Source organism: Bison bison, unplaced genomic scaffold (genome assembly GCF_000754665.1).
Source record: "Bison bison bison isolate TAMUID 2011002044 unplaced genomic scaffold, Bison_UMD1.0 scf7180017864256, whole genome shotgun sequence".
In the NCBI taxonomy this organism is placed as follows: domain Eukaryota; kingdom Metazoa; phylum Chordata; class Mammalia; order Artiodactyla; family Bovidae; genus Bison; species Bison bison.
In genome coordinates this window covers 1,382,262-1,393,871 of record NW_011494828.1, presented here as the reverse complement: position 1 = coordinate 1,393,871, position 11,610 = coordinate 1,382,262, and the positions used below count along the sequence as shown (strand labels likewise).

General features: G+C 37.1%; 1 protein-coding gene across 9 annotated transcripts in view; it reads left to right on the top strand.

The window, feature by feature from the left end:
* Nucleotides 1-11,610, top strand: part of TESK2 (testis-specific kinase 2) — a 138,678-nt gene that overhangs the window by 61,067 nt on the left and 66,001 nt on the right. For all 9 annotated transcript variants that reach the window (XM_010847845.1, XM_010847843.1, XM_010847839.1 and 6 more), the window contains one exon: nucleotides 6,888-7,009. In XM_010847845.1, coding sequence (XP_010846147.1) covers nucleotides 6,888-7,009 — 122 coding nt within the window. The remainder of the gene's footprint in view (nucleotides 1-6,887; nucleotides 7,010-11,610) is intronic.

Sequence of the window (11,610 nt, the reverse complement as noted above, 5' to 3'; positions counted from 1 at the left end):
CATCATGAGAAACGCTGGGCTGGAGGAAGCACAAGCTGCAATCAAGATTGCTGGGAGAAATATCAATAACCTCAGATATGCAGATGACACCACCCTTATGGCAGAAAGTGAAGAAGAACTAAAGAGCCTCTTGATGAAAGTGAAAGAGGAGAAGGAAAAAGTTGGCTTAAAGCTCAACATTCAGAAAACTAAGATCATGGCATCTGGCCCCATCACTTCATGGCAGATAGATGTGGAAACAGTGTCAGACTTTATTTTTCTGGGCTCCAAAATCACTGCAGATGGTGATTGCAGCCATGAAATTAAAAGACGCTTACTCCTTGGAAAAAAAGTTATGACCAACCTAGACGTCATGTTAAAAAGCGGAGACATCCTCTAGTTCATCTAGTCAAAGCTATGGTTTTTCCAGTACTCATATATGGATGTGAGAGTTGGACTGTGAAGAAAGCTGAGTGCTGAAGAATTGATGCTTTTGAAGTGTGGTGTTGGAGAAGACTCTTGAGAGTCCCTTGGACTGCAAGGAGATCCAACCAGTTCATCCTCAAGGAAATCAGTCCTGAATAGTCATTGGAAGGACTGTTGTTGAAGCTGAAACTCCAATACTTTGGACACCTGATGAGAAGAACTGACTCATTTGAAAAGACCCAATCCTGGGAAAGATTGAAGGCGGGAGGAGAAGGGGATGACAGAGGATGAGGTGGTTATATGGCATCACCGACTCAATGGACATGAGTTTGAGTAAACTCCGGGAGTTGGTGAGAGACAGGGAGGCCTGGTGTGCTGCAGTCCATGGGGTCTCAGAGAATTGGACACGACTGAGCGACTGAACTGGACTGATAGTATTTGCTATTTGAATATGACTGAGAAGACTAATGAAATATTATCAGTTACTTTCAAGCTGCATGCACACACTTGGCCAACTCTTAGTTCTTGGCTTAGTTTGTAGTTTTTGTTTGTTGATTTTTTTTTTGGATCTTTTTCTTTTTTAATCATTATTATTTTAAAAAATCAATCAATTATTTTTGACTCTGCTAGGTCTTCAGTGCTGCTCAGGCTTTTCACTAGTTGCAGTGAGCAGGGGCTACTCTTTGTTGTGGTTCTCAGGTTTCTCATTGTGGTGATGGTATCTATGGCTTTTTTGTTTTTTTTGTTTCAGCTTACTACTGAAACATTCTTAGGACTTAGGACATATAGGGTACTTGGACTTCTGAGCATGTTGAAAGAAGCCTCTGTTTTGTAGCGCTTTCATCTTCTGATATACATAATATATCCCTCATCTAGATCATGTGTACGTTATACACACCAGTGATTTGTTGTTGTTTTGGTCAGTGCGTTTTGTAAAAGGCCCAGAAAGGTACTAGTCAAGCTTGAAATAATAACAGCTTCTGGGGATGAGCACAGAAGATTGGGATTAATGAATCTGATAGTCAAAAGGGACTTTACTTATGTGTATTGTTTTAATGTGTTACAAAGAAAATATATGCATGTATTACTTATTTAGTTAAAAATGAATATAAATTCAATGTTTTCTATTAGAAAATTAAAGCAAGTATATTATGGAAGAAAGTAGAAAATGAAGAAACAAAAGCAAGAAAATAATCATCGATCTACTGTCAATGACAAGCATCATTAATATTTTATAAACTTACTTCTACTTCTTTTTGTTTTGACATAAACTTAGGCATATGCCGTATGCAGAATTTTTTTCCCTACAATTAAAAGCTAATCTTTATTTCCTAATTTCCTAAATTCATGTAAGGAAATAAAATTCAGTTTTTACTTGTTTATTCCAACTTTTGAAAACTTTTTCAATCTATAGAAAATTGAAAGAATAATGCAATAAACTCCTAAGTCCCTTCATCTAGATTCATCAGTTGTTAATATTTTGCTACATTGCTTTATCTATCTGTATTTTTTTGGACAGACCACTTGAAAGCAAATTGCAGACATCATAACACTTAAATACTTTAGTATGTATCTTCTAAGAATACATTCTTTTACAAAGCCGTATCATTATTTATACATTAGACAATTAACCTTAATTCAGTAAAATAATTTAATGTACAACTTATAACTTTTGGATCCCGAATTCAGTTAAGATTTCATCTGTTCATTTCAGTGGTTATGACTGTTAATCTCTTTTAATCTAGAATATTCCAGGACTTCCCTGGCAGTCCAGTGCTTAAGACTCTGTGCTTCCATTGCAGGGGGTATGGGTTTGATCCTTGGTCAGGGAACTAATATCCCCCATGCCATGAGGTATGGCCAAATTTTTTTTTCCATCTAGAATGTTCCCCCACATTTTGTTTGTTTGAAGAGTACTGTACAGTTGTCTTTTAGATATTCTGAATATGTCTAATTTTTTTCTTATGATACAGTTCGGTTCGGTCACTCAGTCATGTCCAACTCTTTGCGACCCCATGGACTGCAGCACGCCAGGCCTCCCTGTCCATCACCAACTCCCGGAGTTTACTCAAACTCATGTCCATTGAGTCGGTGATGCCATCCAACCATCTCATCCTCTGTCATCTCCTTCTCCCCCTGCCTTCAGTCTTTCTCAGCATCAGGGTCTTTTCTGATGAGTCAGTTTCTTATGATTAGATTTGAGTTAAACATTTGGCAAGTATATTTCATTGCTTCAGAACGTTGATAATGTTGCATGTCTCACTTTTGCTAATAACTGAATTTCTAACCCCTTGATTAAGGTGCTAGCTGCCAGACCTCTCCATTATAAAGGTCATCTTTTCCCCTTTGTGATAAATAAATCATCTTGGAGGCCAATACAGATTTGAATATTGCTCTTTTCACTTAAAATTAGTATACATTTTCTATATCATCTCAAAATCACCTGATATGCTAAACTATTACAAACATATAGTTTCTTATCTTTAATAAAAACAATACCTATTTATCTGAATACTATGTGCCAAGCACTATGTTAAGTACTTTATACGCATTTTTTTGTTTCTTTAACATAACAACATCAGTTTATCCTCCAAAGGAGATAGAGACTATCATTCTCTTTATTTTACAACAGAAAACTTCAAAAAGAAGTCACTCTAAGCATTAAAACTTGGATTTGATCTGCTAATATTGACAGCTTGAGTACTTCACCACTCTGCTATGTTCTTGTTTAGAAAGTAGATTTGAAGATCCTGTGGTAGCATCAGCTAAGTTTAAAAATCAAAGAGGGATAGTAATTTTCTTACCTTGGTGATTCTCTTCTCTTCCCTCTCTATCTCTTCTTTCTTTTCTTCCTTTCTTTATTTATACTTGTGGTAAAGTATATATAAAATTTACCATCTTAACCATTTTTAAGTGTACAATTCAATTCCTATTTTTGTGTCACCATTCTCCAGAACTGTTTTCATCTTGCAAGGCTGAAACTCTGTACCCATTAAACAGTTCTGAATTCTTCCCCTCCCTGCAACCCCTAGCAACCACCATTCTACATTCTTTCTGTTTGAATTAAACTATCTAAGGAACCTCATATAAGTGGAATCATAAGTATTTGCCTTTTCCTAACTGGCTTACTTCACTTAGCATAATATCTTCAAGGTTCATCCATGTAATAGCATATGCCAAAATTTCCTTCCTTTTTAAGGCTGAATAATATTCCCTCATGTGCCACATTTTGTTTATCTGTTTATCTGTTGATGGACTCTTGGGTTGCTTCTGCCCTTTGGTTATTATAAATAATGCTGTTTTGAACATGAGTGTACAAATATTTTTTTGAGACCCTTTTTCAGTCCTTTTGGGTTTGTACCTAGAAGTAGAATTGCTGGATCATATGGCAGTTCTGTTTTTAATTTTTTTTTTTTAAAGGTATTTAAAGATATCAGTCTCTTGGAAATCCTCTTAGTAGTAGTAACAATGATCTATGTGTAGAGGACAAACTTAAGCAGAAATTGACCTTCCCTTTATTTTGAAAATCTAAGTAGGTTTGAGGGCTAACAATTTTTTGTGGTTTTGACAACTTGGAATGAAGATCCTCCTGGATTTAGACAGGTTCCCTATGTTTAGTGGATCTCTATGTGGTTTTTTTTGTTGTTTTTTTGCCTTCCTCTGAGGCATGTGGGATCTTAGTTCACTGACCAGGGATTGAACCCACATCCTCTGAATTGGAAATGTGGAGTCTTAACCACTGGACTGCCAGGGAAATCCTGTGGACCTCTATATTGGATGATACCTTTTTCTTTATCGCCTGTAGTCAGTTTTGTGCTTCAAAAATCTGTCCAAATCTATTAATTCTTGGAGATTTCACTGAAGTCCCATGAAGTTTTCCCCTAAGTGTATCAACATTCATATAGATACCTCTTGTGATGTATTTGAGTCTTTATTCTCTTTCTTTACTGATTGGTCAAATTGCTTATTGTTTGTCCTTTTCTAGATGGCTAATTCCAGAAAATTTAAGCCAAATCTTGTACTGCTTTTCTGTTTATATCCTCCCCCTGTACCTCTGCCACCAAAAAGAGAAAAAGAAAAGCACTACCCCGAAAGAAATTACCTGGATAAATGAATGATGCACTGGCCCTTAAAAAGTATGTTAGAAGTATCATTTAACTAACCATTCTTGTTGTTGTTTTTATTGCGCTCTTATGATGTGCCAGGCGTTTTAGGTACTGCAAAATAAAAATTAATACAATATAGATCCTGGCCTCAAAATGGTTTGTAGCCTAGTGAGGATATATTTATGCACAGAACTGTGTCTTCAGTGGTATACTGTTGTTCTGAGGCAGTATAAAGAAGGAAACCACAAACAGTTCCTAGAGACAGACAAGGAAGACATCAGAGAGGAAGGGGATATTTGAGTGTGGCCTTCAAAGATAGGTAGAATTTGAGGGGCTAGAAGAAAGAGGAAAATATTTTATGCACATGAAAGATATACAGTGTTAATGAACATGTTCATCTCCTTGTCCACTTGTTTAAGGAAGTAGGGTTTTTTGTGATTAATTTGAAACAACTTTTTTTATCCCTAAATTTCACACATTGTTTTATCAAAGTTTCTTAAAAGCAGACATTAAAAAAAAAGACCTCAAGAGTGATAGTTTTCAGATGATAGAAAAAAAAAAAAAAAGAGGAGTGACTTTCAGAATGGAGAGCTCTTATTAAAAAACAGATGTCTTCTGTAAATAAAGCTGGAAAAATACTGTCAGTGTGTTCTTTGTATATAAATGTCTCTTTTAACTTATCCACGCAGGATCTGAAAAGGAAAGCCACTTCTCTTTCATCAGTCACGAGGTACATGACAACAGAATCATTGATGCACTCGGAAGAGAGTTGTGTTCCAAATCTCACTCAGGGATCTAGAAGAGGGGAGAGGCAGCCAGTGTTGTGCTCAGTTCTTCTGATCAGGGTTCCTGTGGCTCTGAGTGTTTTAATTCTTCCTTCCCCTTCTTCTGTCTAGACACTCTGAAACATTGTACCTTTGAGTTTTAAGATAAGCTGTGTTGTCTGTCCTATATTAATAGCTATACTAAACTTCTGAGGCTGTTGTCCTGTCAAAGAATTTCTGGAGATTGAAGAGTTAAGTAGATTTTTGTGTTTTCTATTGGAATTTCCACTTGGTGAAGTAGAAATAATATCCTGAAATGATACTCTGAAAGTCCATAGAATGATGACAGTTGTGCATGGCATGTCCCTGTTGTACATGATCTGAAATGAATTTTTTTTTAACCAGTAAGTAATGAGGTCTTTTGGAAAAAGCAATGGCAACCCACTCCAGTGTTCTTGCCTGGAGAATCCCAGGGATGGGGGAGCCTGGTGGGCTGCTGTCTATGGGGTCGCACAGAGTCAGACACGACTGAAGCGACTTAGCAGCAGCAGCATCAGCAATGAGGTCTTTGGTACTTTGTAACTTTTCTACAGCCTCATTCATAATTGCCCAGTAGGAAACACATATCTAAGTGAATAATTGAGCTTCTTTTGGTTAAGACAAAATATTTTCTCTTATTTTGTTAGTCTCTCATTTTGATTCTCTCTCATTTTGATACGCCTGAGACTACTTTTGGAGACTGAAAACATAGTTAATTTTCTTGCAGACAAAGTGTTGAGTTTTTTAAACCTGTGGAGCATGCATTGAAATTATAAAATAATATTTTTACATGTAAAATAGATTGAGTTCTACAGAGGATGAATGTTTTAGAAGTAGACTTTGCTCTGTGTATATGGGTAATGGCGTAAGTGGTGTGGCTCAGGTTTTTTTGTATCTGACTTGATTGTGTGTAAATGATTATAAGGAACTTTGGGTTGGGTTACTCAATATTAGGTCCAGAAGATTCACTGCCTTCTTTCTATATTTAACATGCAATAATTTTTTCTGTATAGATATACATTTTATGGTGCTTGGGAGAGATTTTGAGGCTGTGGGTTTAGTGTCCTATAAAGACAGTTTTATAGTTCATTAAATGTTATAAAACTCCACGAAAGAGAATTTCTGGTTAGTGTCCTAAGGCTCAGAAGCATTGGCCATGAGGAACCAGCCTAAGACATTTTCCCCATTTTTCTCTAAGGTATTTTTTTTAAGATATCGTGGTTTTTTTCTTTTTTTTTAAGTAAACTTTTATTTTGTATTGGAGTATAGCCAGTTAACAATGTTCTGATAGTTTTAGGTGGACAGCAAAGTAAGAAGTCATGATTTCTTGAGGTATAATCATGTATTTTCTAGCCAGCTTAATATGAAACAGTTTTGGTCTTCAAAGGAATAAATCCATCTTTGTTAACGGTTGTGAAACCCTTATGTAATCAGATTTTATAGAAAAACATCCCTTACCATGTCTGTTTTATCTGAATTGGCAGTAAAACATCTCAGCATGCTCTACATGTGGAGACTTTGACCTCATATACAGCTGCCGTCCTTGAGTCTCTTGTTTTATTTTATTTTCTAGGTGCGCCACCGAGCTTCCGGCCAGGTGATGGCTCTTAAGATGAACACGTTGAGCAGTAACCGGGCAAACATGCTGAAAGAAGTGCAGCTCATGAATAGACTCTCCCATCCCAACATCCTTAGGTAATGGCTTTTCCTTCCTTCCAGAGATCAGTGAGAAAGCTGAAACATTATTGGAGACTTGCTAGAATAGTATTAATAGCTGAAAAGAGGGATTCCAGGTTTCATGCTGAATCTGTCTTGCTGGAATTTAGCTGTGCTGTAGGTCTTTTTCTACCTGTTGAGACTTAATTTTCTGGTAATTAACTGCATTTAATAAGGCAACTTTTGGGAATTCCCTTAGCAGAGCCAGAAAGCTTTTTTGGAGGCGGTTAACTCAAATTGGAACATGAAGTTTAATAGGATTTTAGAAGATAGGGAAAGAACTCAGAAAGGAACAAAGTTGTTGTTTAGTCCCTAAATTGTGTCTGACTCTTTGTAACCCTGTGGACTGCAGCACACCAGGCTTCCCTGTCCTTCACTATCTCCCGGAGTTTGCTCAAATTTATGTCCAGTGAGTTGGTGATGCCATCCAATCATCTCATCCTCTGTCTTCCCCTTCTCCTTCTGCCTTCAGTCTTTCCCAGCATCAGGGTCTTTTCCAGTGAGTTGGCTCTTCGCATCAGGTGGCCAGAGTATTGGAGCTTCAGCTTCAGCATGAGTCCTTCCAATGAATATTCAGGGTTGATTTCCTTAAAGTCACTGGTTTGAGTTCCTGGCTGTCCAAGGGACTCTCAGGAGTCTTCTAGAAACTCAGAAAGGAACAAAATAATAACAAATGAAGCATAAAGGTAAAAGTCCAAAGCTTTTTAAGGAGTCAGTGAATTAAAAGCCCATTTGGCTATGGAGTATGCAGAAGAGGAGAAAACTAAGGCTCCTACTGAAACCCTTAAGAAAAAAATGAAGAAATTTTGAGGACTTCACTGGTGGATAGTGGCTAAGACTCCATGCTCCCTATGCAGGGGGCCTGGGTTTGATCTCTAGTTAGGGAATTAGATCCTGCATGCCACAACTAAAGATTCCATATTCTACAAGTAAAAGATCCCACATGCCGCAACAAAGATGGAAGATTGTGTGTGCTGCCACTATGACTGCACAGCAAAATAAATAAAATTAGAAAACAAATATATTTTTTGAAATGGGAAGGAATTTTGCAGAGCTGAAGATCAAGTGCCTATGAAAGAAATTTGCCCAAAAGATCCTTCAAAAGGTAAGGAATGAAGCTTATCTGTAAAGAAGTTAAGTGCTCTCACAAAGAGTATAGGCAGATGTACAGAACTGCGATTCTGATGGCTAGGATGGCAAGAAAAGCTGGCAGCTTCTATGCACATGCAGAGCCCAAACTGGCATTTGTCATTAGGATCAGAGGCATCAGTGTTGTGAGTTCACAGATCTGAAAGACGTTGCAACTTCTTCACCTTTGTCAAGTCTTCAGTGGCACCTTTGTTAAGATTGACTATGCTCCATTTAACATGCCATGGACCGTGGAACCACATATTGCGTGGTGGTAACCAAACCTGCAGTCAGTAGATGAATTGATCTACAGATGTGGTTATGACAAAATCAACAAGAAGCAAATTTCCCTGACAGATAACACATGGATTGCCTGATGTCTTGGTAAATATAGCATTATCTACATGGAGGATCTGATTTATAAGACCTATACTGTTGGAAAATTCTTCAAAGAAGGAAACAACTTCTTGTGGCCATTCAAATTCTCTTCTCCATGAGGTGGAATGAAGGAAAAGACCACATATTTTGTAGAAGGTAGAGATGCTGGCCACAGAGAAGACTAGATCAACAGCTTGTTCAAAGGATGAACTAAGATATCTACTATGATTATTTTTGTGATCTGGTCAGGGAATAAATAGAGCAATTTATTGGACTGAAAAAAATTTTGTTAATAATAACAGCAATGAGAAAACCACTTATTGAAGTCTTCCTTGTATGCTGGCTGTTTTGGCTGTTTAAAGATTTAATTTTCACAGTTTTTCTCCATTGGAGAAACTGAGGCCAAGAGATATGTGTTGTCTGAGGTCTGTAACTTTGAGGTAGGACTCTTTCTACCATGTTTCTCCTAGAAGAACTTTTTCTTTCATGTCTCTCCTAAAGGATTTGACGGGATAGCATTGGTAGATAAATTTGGAAAGGTAGAACTGGGCCATTCTATGCAGAAATGTTTTGCCCAAAGCCAAGAAGATTATATTTTATGTTTTATGTGTTGAATTCTGAGCAGGGATTAGATGACAGAGGGTAACTAATGGCAAATTCAGAATGGTTTAATGATGAGGAGACTGGTGGCCAAGAGATCAGTTAGGGGACAACAGTGTTTCAGATGGTTGAGTCTTTTTTTTTTTTTTTTACTATTTAATATATAGTATACCATATAGTATATGTTGTTTAGTCGCTAAATTGTGTTCAACTCTTTGCAGCCCCATGGATTGTAGCCCATCAGGCTCCTCTGTCCATGGAATTTCCCAGGCAAGAATACTGGAGTGGGTTGTCATTTCCTCGAGATGGTTGAGTTTTGATTTGATGTTCTGCTTAGGAATTTTTAAGCTGATTATATTTTCATCTCGTTTAAAAAGTAGTGTTTTATTATTATTGTAGAAATGATACATCATCACTGTGGATGATTCATTGAGAAAATAGTATTCGCAAAAACAGGAAAATAAAAAATGGTCCTTAATCTCAGCATCTAGGCATCAAGCTAGTATTAACATTTGATATATTTTCTGCCAATCTTCTTTATTCATCACTTATTTTTTTGTTCTCTTCACTATGAACTTGACTGGTAATTGCATGGGAAGATTGACTCTAAACAAATTTTATTTCCTCACAGCAAAGTTTAAATATGTAGTTGTTATATAAAGAAGTAGAATACTATACAGTGTACTGATTAAAAATGGAGGCTCTGGATTCCAGATCAAGCTGCCTGAATTCAAATCCTGGATCTTGGGAAAGTTATTTAACCTCTGAGATCCTTAGTTTTCCCATGTATAATGAGGATAATGACCGTAAATCCCTCGTAGAGTTGTTATTGAGGATTAATTTAATCCATATAAAGCACCCTGGAATAGTACTTGGTTTTGTTAAGTGTCCAGTAAATGTTAGCTATTATTATTAGTTTCTTTTCCTCTGGCTAGTTCTTTAAATGGCTCACTGCATCCCATCTGTCTTTTATCATTCATTCACTCACCAAACATTTGTTGAGGGTCTACTGCTGTTTCTAATACATTCAAGAGTTTTCTGCTAGAGTGATGCTGTTGAATAGAATAGAACTTTCTAAAATGATGGAAATGTTCTTTATCTGTGCTGTTCAATAGCTTCATGTGGCTAATGAGCATTGAAATGTGGCTAGTACAAAGAAGGAACTGAATTTTTTGTTTGATTTTATTTAAATTGCCACAGGAAGCTTAGCAGCTACTATATTGGATAATCCTGGGCTTTCAGTCTATGCACATCTTTGCTCTTGTTGAATACCATTCCTATTCCAAGTCTATACTATTCCTAGACCAAGTCTCCTTGGTCTACTTTCTCAGCCTATCTTTTTTTCACCTCGTTGTTCAGGAATGACACGCCCTTCCCTTTTAACTTACAAAAAATCATATTCTTTGCTGTGAGCTAAGTTTTCTAACATATAAAATGTAATGTTAATTCTATCTTGATCTTCACAATAAGCCAACAAATGAGATTATGTATATAAAATCTATAGATCTGTTATAATCCACAGTAAGCATATAATACATGAAAATTACTATACTGATTATTAACCATGGTGGGTTTTCATTTTGATGGTGACATTTTTTGTCCTGCATAAGCCATCTGTCTCAAATATAGTGCAGTTAAAAGCCTGGAAGTGTATTACTTTTTAAAAGAAGTTCTAGTTATTTATATCTTTCATGTTTTCATGCCTTTACTTTCATTGTATATTTTGAATACAACAGAAGGAAATTATCCTACCAAGGGGGCCTAGAGCAAGCAAAGTCCTCTTGGCTTTTGTTAGCCAGAGGAGTCCTATAGTAGTAGAAGCATTTATTATACTTCCCTAGGACTGATGTTGAAGCTGAAACTCCAGTACTCTGGCCACTTGATGCAAAGAGCTGACTCATTTGAAAAGACCCTGATGCTGGGAAAATTGAAGGCAGGAGGAGAAGGGGATGACAGAGGATGAGATGACTGGATGGCATCACGGACTCAGTGGACAAGAGTTTGAGTAAACTCCTTGAGTTGATGATGGACAGGGAGGCCTGGCGTGCTGCACTCCATGGTGTCTCAAAGAGTCGGACACGACTGAGCGACTGAACTGAACTGAGGATGCACAACTGTGTCCCAGTCTCAAATTCTTAGAATTTTTATTTCCTTAATGGTTTTCTGTGTGGATCACAATAAACTGCAGAAAATTCTGAAAGAGATGGGAATACCAGACCACCTGACCTGCCTCTTGAGAAACCTGTATGCAGGTCAGGAAGCAACAGTCAGAACTGGACATGGAACAACAGAATGGTTCCAAATAGGAAAAGGAATACGTCAAGGCTGTGTATTGTCACCCTGCTTATTTAACTTATACACAGAGTACATCATGAGAAACACTGGGCTGGAGGAAGCACAAGCTGGAATCAAGATTGCTGGGAGAAATACAATAACCTCAGATATGCAGATGACACCACCCTTATGGCAGAAAG